This window comes from Lissotriton helveticus, chromosome 5_1 (genome assembly GCF_964261635.1).
Source record: "Lissotriton helveticus chromosome 5_1, aLisHel1.1, whole genome shotgun sequence".
Lineage (NCBI taxonomy): Eukaryota > Metazoa > Chordata > Amphibia > Caudata > Salamandridae > Lissotriton > Lissotriton helveticus.
In genome coordinates this window covers 1,583,626,214-1,583,645,864 of record NC_136065.1, presented here as the reverse complement: position 1 = coordinate 1,583,645,864, position 19,651 = coordinate 1,583,626,214, and the positions used below count along the sequence as shown (strand labels likewise).

At 47.4% G+C, this 19,651-nt stretch overlaps 1 protein-coding gene across 1 annotated transcript in view; it reads right to left on the bottom strand.

Moving 5' to 3' along the window:
* Positions 1-4,259: 4,259 nt before the first annotated feature.
* LOC144755620 (CMRF35-like molecule 1) overlaps positions 4,260-19,651 on the bottom strand; it is a 164,590-nt gene continuing 149,198 nt past the window's right edge. Inside the window, exons 5-6 of the mRNA XM_078644741.1 lie at positions 18,832-18,875; positions 4,260-4,916 (exon numbers count right to left, since the gene is read on the bottom strand). Coding sequence (XP_078500867.1) covers positions 4,680-4,916; positions 18,832-18,875 — 281 coding nt within the window. The 3' untranslated portion in view covers positions 4,260-4,679. The remainder of the gene's footprint in view (positions 4,917-18,831; positions 18,876-19,651) is intronic.

The window sequence follows — 19,651 nt, the reverse complement described above, 5'->3', positions numbered from 1 at the left end:
TGCACAATTCCCTCTCTCACATCTCATTACCTCTCACACCCACACACATGCAGGACTGTGCTTGGTTTTCAGGACTATTAATGGATTACAAAATAAGAATCCTATATTCAAATGTTTTGCTAAAACAAATTTCTGGACAAAGTTGGGGTACGTACTCAATAGTATGACATTGTAAGGGGGGTCAACACTGACAACAGCATGGTACATTGTTAAACTTTTAAACTTTTTAATTACACATGATTAATTTGTAGCCCTGCATTCTAGGACACATAAAAGTGATGCTTTAAGCATGCTCGCCACTGATATTCTGCACTCTTTGCCTGACCACATTAAGGTGGTGCTCCTGGTGCATGGACATTTATACTTGACAAGTGTCCCCATGGCAAATGTCTCACTTTAAGTCAGTCCTGACCTTTTAACAGGCCTCACATTGTGTTCTTGGACTACACATTTTTCCTGTTAACATTGTAAATATGAGCTTAGAAGCCCTTGACTAAAGTTCAGTTGGGTAAAAAAACCAAGATTAACTGAATGCTTCACATTTAACAATCCCTTTTTTACAGGTACCTATCCCTACCCCTAGTACTGAATGTTTAAAGCCCAGGGTTATTTTGGGGGGGGGGACTACTTGCTATCAATACTGACTTGTTAGAAAGGGGGACTGATGTATCAAATAGGTTTACTCATTACATGCCTGTGGGTAAATGTGATAATACATATAGGTCAAGATTATTCAGAGCCAGACATTTCCTCAATTAGGTAAGAAAATAAAAACTGCAAAAAGATCAACTGTGATTTTAATATTCACAGATTCTCTACAGTGTATAAAAAACAAAAGATCGGACAGAAAACGTTCTTCTAAACCCAGAACCATTAACCAAAGCACAAGAAGTGGAGGAAACATTAGGAATAGGAAACAATATTTTAGTTTCATCCCTAAACAACAAACCTCAAGCAGAGTAATCTTACATCAGTCTTTCTTGGTCCTACCTTGTAAAACAGAGTTACACATTGTGGTGTCCCCTTCAAAAAGAAACACAAATGACACATTCTCTCCCATTTTCCTTCTTTGAATGGCATTTTAGTTTGTGGTTGTGGAAGTGTTTATCAGTGTTTATATGTTTACACCGATGAGGCCCGTTTCCCTCTCAGTGTGATTTAATTCGTTATTATAGGTTTAAACCTAAAACAGGATAGCCGAGGTGTTACAAAACACTCTCAAGTCCAGTTTCTAAACTAACATCTCAGCAACGTAACATCTGAGCAATGTCACCTGACACAAGGAGATAGTAGCATTTAATCCTTTTTTTGCATACACATTGTGAAGCTAACCATTTGTATCTTGAAACACATTCACTTTCCTAGCTGGAAGGCTTGGTTTGAGTCATAAATGCTTGTGAGAATTGGGCAGCTGCCTTTCATTTTGATTTAAGCCTGGTCTAGCACGCTGGCTAATGCTGGGGGAGGGACCACAGGACTGCCAACCAGAAGAGGGTAAACATTGGAGAATTAGCACCCTTGTACCTGACCCATATAACACAAAGAACCAACACAATTAATGGCAAAAGGTTGGTTTGAATTGTCCGAGTCCTGTGTATGGCAGTACTTTGCATCTTTCAATAGAGTAGATTGTAAGCATGTGGAAGAAGTAAACAGTCGACACTGTGATGATGTCTCTTAAACACAGTAAACGTCATTGTTGGCACCCTCTAGGTGCAACCACAATGAAATGGCATCTCTGAACATTGCACTGTGACAGCACTTCTCACAAATTGCATCTACAGCTAACTTGAGATTGCAGAGCACACCATATTGAAGACAGAGAAGCAACTGAGTCATCTCAAGAACAGCATGTGCTGGACGAGAACCAAAGTGCTTAATTCTAGAACTCAGGTGACTCCACTTCAGATATATGATTAGAAGTGGAAATCTCAATAAACTTATATTTTGAAACTTAGAATTGGAAATCTCAATAAACGTATATTTTGAAACTTAGAAGTGGAAATCTCAATAAACTTATATTTTGAAACTTAGACGTGGAAATCTCAAAGGCAGGGCATTCTAAAACAAAGGCAGTGCAAAGTGGACACAAGTTATTGGCAATCTTGTGCTCTTCGTTGTGGTAGCAGTGGTAGGTATAGATACTGTTCTGAAGAAAGCAGTGAGAAATGACATTTCATAATATGTGAAAATAGTGCTGACTGGCCATAAACGGTACAAAGAGATTCTTTTTCATATGTTGAACTCTTACTTATTTTGATGTGTACTCCATATTCTATATCCTTTTATCGCATGTATGTGTGGTCCTCTCATAAGCTGTCAAATGTTTTAAAGGAAGACACAACTTTTCATATATATTTTATTTGTCTGACTTGTAAAATGTTCGTGAACATCACTGTAATGTAAGCAAAGATTAGACATATGAAAAAAATGCATGTAAAAATAGCATTAAAACGAAAGTGGAAAGGTAGCTGGTAGAAGGGTCTTGGGCGGGCAATGAGATAAAAGTAAATGTGGCTTTGTAGCATGTCTCAGCACCTTGCAATATATGGAAAAATACAGTATATAGAACATTAGTGGGGTGAAAAAATCTACTGAGACATTACCTATCCAGCTAACAGGAGTTGTAAATCTTTGGATCGTACCTCTAAACAACAAAGATATAAATAAGTGTTAACCCTTTCAGCTAGCACCATTTTCACTTGCTTGTTTCTTAAAAACTACTGAATAGATTTTCACCAAAATCACAAAAGCTCACTTCCAGTGTAAAGGTCTACTTGCATGGCAAGTTCGGTGGGCACCCGTTTAGCAGCATTTGCTGAAGGCATGAGCAACATTTCCTATGGCGGCTACCGGAGGAAAATGCAATTTTTATCGCACTCAACCAAACCCCCTCTCCCCCATACCCCCATCTCTTAACTTTTTTCCCTTAACATATCTGCACAGAACTTTGAATACTTGACCATACCTGACTAAGCTAACTGAGTGCCAATTTTGAGCTGGTCCATCTATGGTGACAAAAGTTATAGGCAAACTAAAGCGACTTGCCAATGGTTATGCAGATCTGAACCGTAACTAAACAGTAGTATCTATCTATCTATCTATCTATCTATCTATCTATCTATCTATCTATCTATCTATCTATCTATCTATCTATCTATCTAGAGACACAAGTGGATTTTGAGTTAGTTATCTTGAAAAGGGTGTTTTTTAAACCGGTAAATGTTTGTAGGAAACAGCTTGAATATTGGACTACAGGCTTTGTTCACCTTTAGTAATGGGAAGAGGAAGAATACTTAGAAGAATTATCAGAGTTTGACGGAATGATGCCACAGCCATAAAACAGCGGACAAGCCATTCCATTAAACCTGCAGTGTTTCAACCCCCCCACATCCCCTCCCCCCAGTTAAAGGTGGAGAACTGCTAGGCTTCTGCCAGCAGAACCTCGGCCCCTCGACCGGTATTCCAAGGTTTTCTTGCATTCTTCCAAAGAAAGAGCCCAACACTTGCCCATTAGTGCATACCTGTAGGTTTCCAACAGTCACATGTTCTTGCTTTCAATTTTCGCATGAAAAAGGTGTTGGAATTTTATGAGCTATCCAGAGTGTCTGGTTTAATTTAAAGTGTAATAACAGACCTGACCAAAGTGAAATGTTTTGTCCTCGAAGACTGTTGAAGTAATATCTTCTTACATGCTTACTTCAAATCGTTACACATTTATTAAGCAAATTGTGATATCACAAGATTAAACTGACAATTGTTCCCTCATGTTTGCATTGAGTTTCTAATACTGAATCCCTCCCCACTGCGTGGATTTCTTCAAGACTTTTGCATACAAGTCCCAATGGAACAAATGTGAACAGAACCCCGAAGCAGTTAGAACATTGCAGGTGTACCGCGTACACCGGACAAAGGCGCCAAGGACCTTCAGAAAAGAAATGTTGAACGTTTAATTGTATACTTAGAAATCCTCACTTATATCTGCCAAGCCTGAGAATGTCCAAAATCGGAGTGTCGCGGCCTGTACGGCAATGGTTTCAAGGACAAACAAAATGGAGTCGGCTATGACGGTAAGGCTGAAAGTACAATCAGTTTCTCATTCATGGCTGTATAGGGCTTGGACGGGCAGCTACCTGAGAGCAGAACCGCAATCAACCAGCCTATGATCTGCTTCCATGACCCGGACTGGCAGTCAATATTCTAGGATAATGATACAAAACTTTAGCTGGTTAACAGAAAAAAAGTGTTGAAGCTCAATATTCAGTTAATGAAACAACCAACACATTTTATTCAAGTACTAGTGATCACAAAAACATATCAATCAATGTGAGAATATGCACATTATGAACATACGTAGCAGATCTACCTTCAGAACAGAGTAATACAATCAAGGGCTAGTAGAAAGTTGTATGAAACAATACATTATTGCTATCTCCAGTAATTATATACACCGCCCAGGTCTAGGTAAAGCTCTCAGTAGCTGCCACTGGCATCTGTGAACCTAACGGTACTTTGCCTCGCCCACACCTGCTTGAAATAAATAACCCGGCTGTCCATACTGGTGTCCCTACTTGTGTCGGTACTGGTGTCCATACTGGTGCCGCTCCTGTCCCGCGAGTCCACATTCCTGCGGGCTCTGTCCCTGGTATCAGTCTTCCCGCCAGCTCCTGCGCATTTCATCATTTCAAAGCTTCACCTCTCCCTTGCAGCGTTTGCAGATTGATGCTGGCATATTCCACATTCTCTGTGTTGTACCTTGCAGCAGATGCTAGCGGTTTGGACCCAAGCCCCACGTTACTGTAGGTGGCCTCCTCTTGGTCACGTCGTGCATGAAGAGTGAGGGTAGCATATTTCATCTCTTGGCTGTTCAGTTCACTGGGAATGGTTCCAGGATTCTCTTCTGCTGATGTCCCTTTCTGCAATTAAAAGAGGATAGAGGGCCAGTTATATTATGAAGGTATCTGCACCAAGAGACCTAATGATGGTGGAGTTAAAAATAGAAAATTCCCTTTTGTGTCGTTATGTATTTCCTATAACTATTTCACAATCAGTTTGCGCTGAACCAAAAGAATAGTGGGGCATATTGTTATGTTATATTTATTTTTATATAGCGCGCGGCTACTCAAAAAGAGTGTCCCGGCGCTTTAATAATGAGACCTACAGCAGAATAACACAACACAGTGATAAAAACAGAGTGGAAGGCAGAACAGAAAAGAAAAGGAAAAACAGCCTATAGGGCAAACAGCCAAGTTTTTAGGCCTTTCCTAAATGCAAGTAAACTAGTAGCTCCACGGAGTGTCAGCGGCAGGGTGTTCCACAGCTGTGGCGCCAGCAGTCCAAAGGAGCGGCCTCCAGTGCGAGCTCTCTTTACGCGCGGCACCGCCGCCGGAAACAGAGATTCTGATCTAAGAGAGCGGGCAGGGTGGTAAAAGGCGAGTCTCCTTTGGAGATACTTATCTCCCACAGCATGGAGAGCTTTGTAGGCCAAAGTTAATGCCTTAAAGGCAGCCAATGTAGGGTCTGCAGAAGGCCGGCAATGCTGGCTCGCCTATTTAGGCCATAAATGGCCCCCGCGGCAGCATTCTGCACAACTTGGAGCCGCTGCAACAGATACTCTGGCAGGCCCAGGTAGAGGACATTAGAATAATCCAACCTAGAGCCAATCAGAGCCTGCACGGTCAGCTTCCTGTGTTCCTCAGACAAGAGAGGTAAAAACCTCCTCAACGTCTTGAGGAGGCCAAAACATGTGCCCGTCACCCCTAGGATCTGGGATCTCAACGTCAGACCCTTGTCCATCTTGACCCCCAGGTTCTTAGCTACTTGAGATGGACAGGATGGGGGAAACATGTTAATGGGCCACCAAGCTTGCCAGTCAGGATCCGACGCACACCCGAAGAAGAGTACCTCAGACTTATCTGAGTTGCACTTGAGGCTGTTCAGCTGAAACCATTTAAAAACAGCCTCAAGGCAATCCCGGATACTCTCTCCATTGAAGTCTCCTCCCTTCTTACAAGAAAAGAGGAGCTGGGTGTCGTCGGCATAGGATACGATCTGGGCCCCGAACGACTCCGCCAACACCGCCAGAGGGGTCATAAAGATGTTAAAGAGGGTCGGGCTCAGTATAGAGCCCTGCGGAACCCCGACTCCCAATGGCGGCATCACGGCCGAGTCTGGGGAGGCCCAGACCTTTTGTCGGCGGCCAGCTAGGAAAGATGAAAACCAGCTGAACACCGTCCTCCTAAGGCCAATCTCATAGAGTCTTGCGAGAAGGCCCTCATGGGGGACGGTGTCGAAGGCCGCCGACAGATCCAACATGAACAGCATGGCTTTGCCCCCGGCGTCCAGTACCCCTTTAATGGCTTCTGACACCTCCAGGAGCGCGGTCTCTGTACTGAGGTTTGGACGGAAGCCAGATTGAGTGGCGTGCAGAATCTCATGTGTTTCCAGAAAATTGTAGAGCACCATGTGTACGTGCTTCTCCAAAATTTTCGTAAAAGCCGGCAGAAGAGAAATCGGTCTGTAATTGACCGGAGCCTCGGGATCGAGACCAGGCATCTTCAGCAAGGGGATAACCATTGCCTGCTTCCAGGCCTGCGGAACCAATCCCTGGCTCAACGAGAGGTTCAGGAGTGGATTCGCCAGCGGGTTTATAGCTTCCGCCATTTTTGCCAAGAATTTGGCCGGGCAGGGGTCCAAGGGCGACCCAGATTTAAGATTGCCCATAAGCGCTAAGGAAGCAGGGGCTGAGATGGATGGAAAAACGGCCAGCATCGGGCCTAGCGAGGCCGCGAGGCCCGAGTCGTCCTCGAGGTTAATCAGCCCCACGGGCGCCGCCAATGGAAAAGAGTCCTGGATAAGCTTAATCTTGCTGGTGAAAAAATTTGCAAGATCAGAAGCCCAGGACTTAGAGGGCGTACCTCGAGATACATTGGAACGAGGGGCCGTAAATTCTCTAACTATGGTAAAAATCTCCTTACCGGAGTTGGAGGCGGCTTCTATCCTCCCTGCAAGATAGGCTTTTTTTCCTAGGCGAATATCCCGCTGATAGGCCTTAACCGCTGTCTTATAGGTCAGCCTTGCCACAGAATCATATTATGATCGCCAGGCTCTTTCAGCTGCCTTACAAAGCTACCGGGCGGACGACAGTGCCGCCGTGAACCAGGGAGCCGAAACACGTTTCGGTGTTAAGCGGGGGGTCATCACCGGGGCAAGATCGTTTAGCCCATCCCGAAGCCATGCCTGCAGAGACTCCAGGTCCTTCTCCAGATCTCCTGTGAGAGGGCATGGGTGATCCAGCGCGGCCTGAGCCAGCATAGCTGGAGTCACTCGATGGTAAGCCCTGAGGGCACAGCCCTGTTGCCGAGACACGGGATTAGCCGATTTCACCGTGCCTTTAACCAAAAATTTGGCTAGCCTGTGGTCTGACCAAAGCACCGGGATAATCTCCTTCACCTCCAAAGGAGATGTCGAGAAGACCTGGTCAAGAGTATGTCCCTTGTCATGCGTTGGCCCCCGGAAATACGGGATCAGGCCCAGGGGGGCCGTAGCCTCCAAAAGTTTGATAGTATCCGGGTCCGATGGCTCATCCATACGAAAATTAAGATCCCCGGCTACAATACAATGTTCTGCTTTCAGGGCCAGTCCCGATATAACCAACTCGAACTCTTCGAAGAAGGTTCCAGGTGGGCCAGGTGGCCTATAGACTAATAGACCTTTAAAGGATTGGTGTGGTGCCAGAGTGATGGAAAAGGCAAGGGACTCAGAGCCGCGAATGTCATCTACTGGCAGAATGGAACAAGCCACGCATTTCTTCACCACCAGTGCCACTCCCCCACCCCTTCCCTTAAGTCTATCCTTCCTGAAAACATTGTAATCAGGAGGAATAGCTAAAGCCACATCGGGATTTGAGAATTCCCCCAGCCACGTCTCAGTTAACATGAGACAAAGTGGCTTTTCCGTATCAAGAAGATCATAAATATCTTGCGCATGTCTGCCCACAGATCTAGTGTTTAGCAGCATGCATAAATACCCAACATTGTCGATCTTTTTATTGGGAAGCAAAGACGAAACACAGCTGGGGCGCCATCCGCATCCAGGGCAGCGAGACTTACCCCTGTAGCGACCGGGGAAGACAGTACAGCAGCCACCCGAAGGGTTTTGTAAGGAGCGTAGCTCACATGATGTATATCGGAGCATGGGGGGCCCGGGAGCAAATACGCCCAGTGGCTGAGCCCAACCCGCCGCCCCGTTCGCCTCCTGGACGCTGACGGGCGCAGACGGGCTGGACTCTGGCGAGACTCCGGCGGTGATCCGGCGTACCCGCTGCGCGTGGCCGCTGCGCGTAAGCATAACTTCCTTTAAGAGGAGGTCGTCGCCTGAGCCGCTAGAGCGTGCACCCCTCACCCAATATGGCCGCCACAGAAACGCTGTTGCTCACACTACCAGCCCACAGGAACCGGGACCCGCAAAGCGCGGTGGCAGTACCGATTATGGTGCAAGTGTGTAGAGTTGACCCTTAAAAACAGGGGATAAGCAAATAAAGAATAAAGAAAATATCCAAACAGGATTTTTAAAACACGCCGCTATATTGCTGTAAAATGCGCGCCTCAGCTCAGCATAACGCCGTGTAGCGCTCAGGTAGGTCTCGTGTCCGCTAGTGAAATCAGCGGAGCTAAGGATGTCAAGGCCGAGCCCCCTGGTTGCCTCCCTTAAGAGGAGGTACATTGCTACATTGTTTAATAACTAACTGTGGGGCATATTAGCAAGAACCTCGTTAAAATTATCGCCATTTTAACAGCAGGAAACTGCCGCTAAAACGGCGATAATGGGCTTCCTAATATGCGTTATAGAATTCCAATAGAAGTCCAGGTTAGATGTCCTGCACATATAACATGGGCTTCTATTGGAATTCTATAACGCATATTAGCAAGCCCATTATTGCCGTTTTAACGACAGTTTCCTGCCTCTAAAACGGCGATAATGGGCTTACTAATATGCTATATAGAATTCCAATAGAATCCCAGGTTAGATGTGCAGGACATCTAACCTGGGCTTCTATTGGAATTCTATAACGCATGTTAGCAAGCCCATTATCGCCGCTTTAACGGCAGTTTCCTGCCTCTAAAACGGCGATAATTTTAACGAGGTTCTTGCTAATATGCCCCACAGTTAGTTATTAAACAATGTGCACAACGTAAGAAAAACTTTATGCCCTTGTCATTTTATTATACGCATTACAATTCTAAGTCATACATTGCATATAAAGTAAAAAATAATATTTTTCATCAAAAACTAACATTTAAGGACATACGAATATGTATTGTTTTTAATATATTTAGATGTATTTTAAATACTGTAGTAGAACGTATTACATTTAGAATTGTATATGAATTGAAGTGTTTGTGTCAACAATTTCCGAAGTAGTATGAGAATATGAAAACACACCACAAAAGTGGCTAAAAGTGTTTACTTGTTTGGAAACCAGTATGTACAAGGAGGTGTAATTAATGTGCTTTTTATGAAAAATATAATTTTTACTTGATTTGCAATGTATGACTTAGAATTGTAATGAGTATAATAAAATGACAAGAACATAAAGTTTGTCTTACGTTGTGCTACATTGTTTAATAACTAACTGTATTCTTTTGGTTCAGTACAAACTGATCGTGACTTGATTATAGGAAATACATAATGACACAAAAGGGAATTTTCTACTTTTAACAGTGTTATATAACCTGGTCCCTTTTGGTCTAACCTGAGTAACTCTCTCTTTTGTTGGATACTAATGATGGTGGTGCCAGCGATATAAAGGGTTTTCATTCATTCATGCATTCACTCATTTATTCTTAGGCATTTATTGCATGATAGTTCTCCAGTACTCTGCATCCTTGTGCGCTGCTCGCAGCAATAGTTCCTGGGAAGAAGACAGGTTAGTAGCATGGCTTTCATGTCTCGCAAAACCTGGTGAACACTGTCAAAAAGTGAAGGGAGGTGAACTGTCTGATCACAGATAGTTTAGTTTAGCTTAGCGTTTTATAGAGCGCATGGTTACACCACCGGTGTGTCCCTGCGCTGGAACAGGCACTCTGACAGGGTACGGAACATCATTATTTGCATATCACAGCTGATCGCTCACTCTGGCCAGCATGCTCAATTTAGTATGCTGTTAGGAATAACCATGTCTTCAGTTGTTTGCGGAATTTAGTTTTGCATGTTTCTGTTCTCAGGGCCAATGGTAGAGTGTTCCACGCTTTTGTTGCGAGGTATCTGAAGTAGTGTGGCCACTTTCTGGCTTTAGTTATTCTCGGTACAGTCACCTGTGCCCTACCCTTGGATCTTAGGTTTCGGCCTGGTGTGTACTGTGTTAACAGTGGTTGTGGGTACTGTGGGCCTTTTTTTTTGATAGAATACGGTAACGGTGGCACATTGCCTTGAATGTGATTCTCTTCTCCACTGGTAGCCAGTGCAATTCTGGCAGGGCTTTCTTTATGGAGGCTCTTCTTGGGAGGCTTAGTACCAAGGGAGCAGCCGCATTTTGCACTGTCTATAATTTGGATAGCCCTTTTTTTGTGGCACATAGGTATAGCACATTGCCGTAGTCCAATTGGGAGGTTACCACGGCATATACTATGGTTTTCCTAGTATATGGTGGCAGGAGATCAAGAATCTTTCTCAGAATTTTCATGGTCCCATAGCATTTGGCTGCTACTTTCTGAATCCAGCTGTCGATTGCCAGTTCAGAGTCAAACCATACTCAGAGAATTTTTACTTCTGATTTCGGTGTAGGTAATACGCCCAGTGTCTCAGGCCACCAGACTGATGACCAAATAGCTGGGGCCTTGCCCACAATCATCACCTCCATCTTATTCCCATTGAGCTTAAGGCAGTGGTTAGACATCCAAGCTGCCACCACTTCCAGACACCTGGTGAATCGGATTGCTGTCTGTTCCCTGTCTTGAGACAGCATCACAATTAGCTGCGTGTCGTCGACGTATGACACAATGGACACCTTATTCTCTTCTACACGCTACGCCAGTGGCCCCACTTATAAATTAAATAAAGTTGGGCTCAGACTCGATCCCGTTGGGACACCCTGGGGCAGGGGGATGCTCTTAGATAGGTAAGACTGTTGTGCGACTTGGAAGTTCCGCTCAGATAGAAAGGATGTGATCCAGCGCAGTGCATTTCCCCAAACACCACATGCCTGTAGCCTCTGGAGGAGTGGCTTATGGCAAAAGGTGTCAAACACCGCGCTGAGGTCCAATAGGATCAGTGCAACCGTCAGCGTATTTCCTAATTGATTCTGTTGCCAGGAGTAGTGCTGACTCCGAAGAGTGTGCAGCTCTAAAACCTGATTGGGAGGGGTGAAATAGGTCATTCTTGTTATTATGCTCTACTAATTGTTTATTAGTTTCTTTTTCAGCGATCTTAGCCGTAAATGGTAACAGTGAAATGGGGCGCAGAGTCTCCAAAACTGCTTGATCTATAGATGGTTTCTTTTTGAGTGACAGAACTATAGCTTGTTTCCATTTAGTGGGGACCTCTCCTGTTTGAAAGGAGCATGTGATGAGTTCAGAGATATATGGCATAATGAGGTTCACTCCCTGCATAAGTATCTCCGGGCGGACAGAGTCCAATGAGGAGCCTGATTTTATTCCTTTTGCTGTGACTTTCAGTTCTTCTACATCCTGAATCTTAAATTCGTCATGGGTCTCACCTGCAAATGTGATATCACGTCTGCCTGTTGAGCTAATCCCTTGCCGCACTTCCACTGGGAAAGTGTCATATATTTTTGCTACTTTGTTTGCGAAGAATTATGCTTTTTTATTGCAGCTCTCCAGAGAAGCGACTGCCTCATTATTGTTTTCACATGCTTTGAGGAACTTCAGTATTGAGAACATTTCTTTGGAGGAGTTACTGGCCAGACCGCCGGACCTACGACGCCACCCAGCTCAACACACTCAACGCCAGGCGGATCCCGGGGTGCTACCGAGCCACACCGAGACGCACCCACGGACCCTTCTGCTGCCACTCCTGCAAGTTCACCTGCATCCGGACCTGCACTACACCAGCACCGACCAAGACGAGCACCAGCAGCAGCCACCTGAAGTGCATCCTGCTCAACACCCGCTCCGTCCACAGACACGCCGTCGAGCTCTGGAACCTGCTCGATACCACAGCCCCTGATGTCGCCTTCCTCACGGAAACCTGGATGAACGCCTCCTCAGCGCCCGACATCGCCATCCCGGACGGCTACAAGATCATCCGGAGGGACCGCGTCAACCAGACAGGAGGAGGCATCGCCATCATCCACAAGAACACCATCCGCATCACGACCAACACCGACGACACCCTCACACCCGCCGAACACCTGCACTTCCAGATCCACATCAACTCCAAGACCACCCTCAGAGGCACCCTCATCTACAGACCCCCGGGACAACGCACACAATTCAGCGAAGACATCGCCGACTTCATCAGCCCGCACGCCATCCCCTCCGCTGACTACATCCTCCTCGGGGACCTCAACTTCCACCTGGAGAACAACAACGACCGCAACACCACCACCCTGCTGGACAACCTCGCAAACCTCGGACTCAAGCAGCTGGTGACCACCCCCACCCACTACGCCAGACACACACTCGACCCCGTGTTCTCATCCAGCAAGGACATCACCTTCAGCCACGCCACCGGACTCCACTGGACGGACCACAGCTGCGTCCACTTCAGCTTCAGAAGGACCACGATCTACCACCATCAGCAACAGGTTGCACGCAGAAGCTGGAACAAGATCACAGCCGACCAGCTCGCGACTTCCCTGAGCAAGAACCCTCCCACCGGCGCAACGAACCCCAGCCAGGCGGCCACCAACCTCACAAAGTGGATCAGCAACTGCGCAGACGACCTCGCCCCTCTGAGGACCCCGCCTAGCAGACCCGGCAGCAAGAAAGCCCCATGGTTCACCGACGAACTCAAGAGATCCAAGAGGGACTGCCGAGCCCTCGAGAAAGCCTGGCGCAGAGACCCAACACCGGACAACACGAATGCCCTCAAGCTCGCCACCCGAAAACATCACCAACTGATTCACGCCACCAAGAAAACTGCATTCAAGGAACGACTGGACAACAACGCACGCAACAGCAAGGAACTCTTCAACATTGTCAAAGAGCTCTCCAACCCCAACGCCGGAATCAACGACATCACCCCTTCACAAGACCTCTGCAACTCCCTCGCCTCCTACTTCTACAACAAGATCGCGGACATACACAACAGCTTCAGCACTCAACCGACGCACGCCACGACCGAACCACCGCCCCCCACCACCACCCTCCGCGCCTGGACCCCGATCAGCACTGAAGACACCGTCCGCACGATGAACTCCATCCACTCCGGATCTCCGACCGACCCCTGCCTTCACCACGTCTTCAACAAGGCCGACGCTGTCATCGCACCCCACCTGCGGGACATCATCAACACCTCCTTCGACACCGCTACCTTCCCGGAGAGCTGGAAGCACACCGAACTCAGCGCCCTACTTAAGAAGCCATCAGCCGACCCCACCGACCTCAAGAACTACCGCCCCATCTCGCTGCTCCCGTTTCCTGCAAAAGTCATCGAGAAGACCGTCAACAAGCAGCTGGCCGCCTTCCTCGAGACGAACGGATCCCTCGACCTCTCGCAGTTTGGCTTCCGGGCCAACCACAGCACCGAGACCGCCCTGATCGCAGCCACCGATGACATCCGAGCCCTGCTCGACAACGGAGAAACAGCGGCCCTCATCCTCCTAGACCTCTCCGCGGCTTTCGAAACTGTCTGCCACCGTACCCTAGTGCAGCGCCTCAGCAACGTCGGAATCCAGGAGCAGGCACTGGAGTGGATCATCTCCTTCCTCGCCGGAAGGACTCAGAGAGTCCGCCTCCCCCCGTTCAGATCAGAAGCCACCGAAGTCATCTGCGGCGTTCCTCAAGGCTCCTCACTCAGCCCAACCCTCTTCAACGTCTACATGAGCCCCCTCGCAGCCATCGCACGCCAACACAACCTCAACATCATCTCCTACGCCGACGACACCCAGCTGATCCTCTCCCTCACCAACGACCCCGCCACTGCCAGAGCCAACCTACACGAAGGGATGACAGACGTAGCCAAGTGGATGATGAACAGCCGCCTGAAACTCGGACAAGATGGAAGTCTTCATCCTGGGATCTTCACCCTCCGCCTGGGACGACTCCTGGTGGCCCCCCGCCCTGGGCAGCGCACCCAAACCAACAGACCACGCACGCAACCTGGGCTTCATCCGGGACTCCTCCCTCTCCATGTCCAGACAAATCAACGCCGTCTCCTCGTAGTGCTTCAACATCCTGCCCATGCTACGTAAGATCTTCCGTTGGATCCCCACCGAGACCAGGAAGACGGTCATCCAGGCCCTCGTCACCAGCCGTCTGGACTACGGCAACTCCCTCTACGCCGGTACCACCGCCAAACTCCAGAAGAGACTCCAGCGGATCCAGAATGCCTCAGCACGTCTCATCCTGGACATCCCCCGGCGCAGCCACATCTCCGGACACCTGAGAGACCTGCACTGGCTCCCGGTTAACAAGAGAATCACCTTCCGTCTCCTCACCCACGCACACAAAGCCCTGCACAACCAAGGCCCAAGATACCTCAACAGCCGCCTCAACTTGTACACTCCCACACGCCAGCTTCGATCGACCAGCCACGCCCTCGCCGCCATCCCCCGCATCCGAAGAGCCACCAGAGGGGGAAGGTCCTTCTCCTACCTGGCCGCCAAGACTTGGAACTCCCTCCCGACTCACCTCCGCCTGACCCAGGACCACCTCGCCTTCAGGAAGCAGCTCAAGACCTGGCTGTTCGAGCAGTAGCGGACCCCCCCTCCCCTAGCGCCTTGAGACCCTCCGGGTGAGTAGTGCGCTTTATAAATGCTTTGATTGATTGATTGATTGATTGATTGATTGATTGGCCCTTTCAATCATTTCCGTGTAAAAGTCACTTCTTATTTTCTTAATTAAGGAATGATATTATTTAAATTCCTTTCTATAGTTCTCTTTGGCCTTACTACATTAGTCTTTATGCCACGCACGTTTTAGCTGCTTACACTCTTTTTTTGCTTTCATCAGTGACTCATTAAACCATGGTGCCGATGCTTTATGTTGCTTGGAGATCCTAGTGCTCCAAGTCCAAGGTACCGTCTCATCTAGAGCCTCCATTATCCATGTCTCAAACTGGCTATTGTCTAAGTTTACATCTTTGTCTAGTGTAAGATTGTTTTTCCTCCTCAGTGCCTGGGTGAATATATTGAGATTACATTTATTCCATTTCCTGTTCGTGACTGTCTGTGCCGGTTTCTCTGCCCTCTGTCTGTGAGAGGGCACAGTAAGAGGGACTAAGAAGTGGTCTGACCAGGGTATTGGCCATGGTGTTCCCACCTCTGTCTCCATTGAATTGGAGAAGATTGGATCTAAGATATGTTCCCCTTGGTGTGTTGACATTCCTACTTTTTGCGCTAGGTTCAGTGTCATCAGGTCCTTGCATATGGCTTGCGCTTCCCGGTTCTGCTTATTATTAAAGTGTATGTTTAAGTCGCCTAAGATAAGGACATTTTTATACCGGATGGCTGGGAGACCTACTTTCTCCTCCAGCCTGGCCATAAATTGGGCTACTGGTCCTGGTGGGCGGTAGATTAGAAAACCCGCTATGGTGTTATCTTCCACAGCTGACAGTGTAAACAAGCACGCCTCACAGTTTTCCTGGCATGCTTCCTTGATGTTGCACTTTATCGCGGATTTATAAATTATTGCAATTCCACCGCCTCTTTGACCCTCTCGATCTTGCCTTGCTATGATGTAGTCATCTGGGAGCGCATCCAGGACATTTGGGGTGGAGCTCTCGCTAAGCCAGGTCTCAGTCAGGAATAGCGCATCAAGTGCTTTCTCTCTCAGTAAGTCATTAATCTCATATTTGTGTTTAGTCACTGACCTGCAGTTTAATAGAGCCAGTCTCTACTTGCCCCCCTGATTCATGGTCTGGGTTGTGAATGTTAGAGTCTTATCACAGTGCCCATATTTTAATATTTTATTATTTACATTCCTATTGTGTTTACAGAGTTCATTGATAGGCTGTGCATGATCAAGTAACTTGTCTGCACAGTATCAATCAATCAATCAGGACATTTGTAAAGCGCGCTACATACCTGTGGGGGTCTCAAGGCGCTGGGGGTGGGGGGGTGAGGAGGGATGCTGCTACTGATCGAAGAGACAGGTCTTGAGAAGACGTCTGAAGGCCAGGAGATCCTGAGTCTGACGTAAGTTGTTGGGGAGGGTGTTCCAGGTCTTGGAGGCGAGATGGGAGAAGGATCTTAAGTACTTAATCCTATTTTGAGATCTGCAACTAGCAGGGGTTTTAACCCCTGGGCTCGGTTGGGCGCAGACGGGCTTGCCTTTGACACACCAGAGGCGCGCCCAATGCAGAAGTCCGCTGTGCGTCGGCGCCATCCCCGGTATTTATTCCTTATTGGCAGCAGGCCTGTGAAGAGACTAGAGCGTCTGTTGATCAAAATGGTCCCCGCTGAAGTACCACCGGAAGTATGAAAATCAAGCCACGTTAACTCCCTCCACTCAATCAGCACAAGCTGTGGTGGAACAGGGAAAGTGGCAAAGTGAAAGTTAGGGTGGCGATTTTTAAAACAGTCTTCAAGCACTCTCAAGGATAAAAACATTAAAAACAGTCTCAAGGATTAAAAGGTTAAAATCGCCTGCAGTCAGTCAATGATATTATTAGTAAGCAATCACCCTCGCGATCAGCTAAAAAGTGAATTAACAAGGTATAGCACTGTGGCAGCAGCCCGACCTCTGATATCCCACAAGTACCGTCTAAGCAGCTATTCCAGTAATCTCTGGTGCAGTTTGGCTACTGAGAGAATGAGTTTCTAACTTTCAGTGAGGATGCTTTCAATGCTGCCTAATGTGGAACCTAGTTTCAAGGATTCTGTACCACGTGCATGCCACAGGGGCCTGGTCAGTGTTGTAAGATGTCTCTGGAGTCAGATTGTCACAACCACCACCTGTGGGAAATCCTATACAAGATCAGAAGTTCCCCTTCACTCAGATGTCTACTGGATGGTGACGTTTCGGTTTTTCTGAGGTTTCTGGATCCATAAAGGCAGGGTCATGTCTCAAAGAGGAGGTGTCAGGACCGTGCCCACACCATGCAAGACAGACACGCTTCAACCCTCCTTCAGTCTTTCCTCTTCCCTTAGCCCTCCTCATCCACCCGCAGTGAGAGACAGGAGGGGGCATATTTATGGGAAGGTTGGCGCAGGGCAGCCAGCAAGTTACTTTGCTGCGCTGTCCTGCGCCCCAGGGAAAGGGCAGGAATGCACCATATCCAATACAGTGCATTCCTTTCCTTTCCCCCGTGCTGGTGCCGTTTCAGCAGCCTAGTGCTAACTCAGGTACCCTTGCACCATAGTGCAAGGATGTCTGTGCCGCAGGCAGGATTACTTTTGTGCTAGGAGGGGCACCTTCCTGCACAAAACAATCCCTAGAGGCAGCACACATAAAAAGAAGAAAAAATGAGTTCAAATTAACATATTTCTCTTTGTTACGTCTCACATGGGAAGGCGTAAGATTTTGACGCATTCGCAGGTTTACAAGTCCTTGTAAATCTGAGAATGCATCAAAAACCGTGGGAGCTGTGGTAACACGACTGCAACTCCCATGGAACGCCTGCCTTGCGCAGAGTAAGGCAGCGCATCGATTTGCACTGCGTTGCATTGCTCCATATTTGTGAAGCCATTAAAAGCCATGCAAAGTGGCTTTGCATGCCTTCATGAATATAACTTGGGGCTTTGCGTCGTGCATTTATCACATTGTGTGGTGCAAGCATGACACAAGGCCCTCGTTAATATGCCCCAGAGTTTGCTTCTTTCCCACAGGCTTCAGACAAAGAGGTGGTTGCACAGACTGAATGTCAATCTGAGAGCTTACTATATTACTATGTGTATTAAATGTCCATTTAATACATTTGTATTAGTTATTGACATGAGTAGGGCCTGGCCCGGAATCTCCTCATTCTCTTGTCCCATCTAAGTAGATATGTATGTGATTGATATTGTGCAAACTTAGCTGTAAAGTAGCGGAGAGTTGTACAAGTTGGTGATTTTACAGTGAGTAGTGCAGAGGAAGAAAGAGAGGATGGAGGGAATAGAGGGGGTTACACCATCGAGGTTGGAGGTTACATTAAGGAGGGCGAAAGTACTGCAGTGAGGTTCACAGGAGTGGGTAGAGGCAGAGCTCTGGATGGGGGACTTGGTGTAGTGGGTAGTGGGGGGAGTGGGAATTCTTAGGGGTGGTCTGCTCTTCAGGCGACCTGGCAACCCCACAGAGTGCTGCTCCTTTCCTAGGATTGTTGTTATGTGTCCCCAACCACCATTGAAGTGCCTGCCATCATCTGTAGTTAGAAATACGCCATGTACATATTTTCATGCCTTTATACTGACCCTTTCTGAGCATCCATGAGGTGAGCACGTGTGGGAGGGAGAAAGATCTTTGGTCAGCCAGCTGAACTAAGTTTTTGAGACATTTGGTAAACAATATAAATACTGTTCTATTGTGAAGGTGTCACTTTTTTTCTAATATCTATTGTTTACAGCATGTTACAAAGTGTGTAAACTAGTGCTTTAGTGCCTGAGAGTGGTAAGTTACTTATAGGTGTTCAGTGTGTCACTGGGTGTTTACTGTGCCATCCTTCCTATACTCTGTACCCTTCCTCAATCCCATTTGAAGTTTGCCTCAAATTGCCAGTTTCCCCTCTTACCATGGAAGCCTCCAGACCTGGATTGCTGTGTCCACCACTGGGTTCTGCAGATGAGATAAGCATAATATTGAAGTTTACAGCACACAGAAACATACACATTTAGTCAATTACCTGTCAAGAATCCCTTAACGTGGGCCATATACCAAGAACTGCTGAGCCACCAAGGTGAGAAGGAAGATGAGATAGATGAAAGAGATATTTTTATACCTCAATCACAGAAAGGAGAGGTGATGTGATATAGACATTAAAATGCTTCTGAGATATGAAGAAAGTAGAAGAGGGCAAAGGGAGGGGAGGCGGCAGACACCTCAATGTTCTTGAGGGTGCTATTCTACCTCCTCGTACTGGAGGAGCAATTAGTAGTATCAAGATGGCTGCTCATACCTACATCAACATTTTTCAGCCAGATTTCCTATGCTTATCTTCACTTAGTGGATTCTGTACAGGGGTTGAGGGCAGGCGAGTGGCATGTGTTATTGGTTGAAGTGAAGTGCAAGTCTTCCCTGTTGGTGTAGGGAGGGCACAGGAGCCACACTTAGGGGCCGATTATGATGGCGGACGGACCTGAGTCCGTCCGCCACCATAGAGAAGGAGGGACCGTCCGCAGGGGCAGCGGCGGTCCCTCCATGCAAATTAGTATGTGACCGCCACCCTGGCGGTCACATCCTGTATTTTTATCATTGCGGCGGGTGCTGCTTGAAGCAGCACCCGCCGCAATGATAAAAAATGTAAGTTGTGCATTTGCATGCACAAAGCGGCAGGCACCTCGCGGTGCCTGCCGCTTTGTGCAGGCAAATGCAGGGGGGTACCATAGGTACCC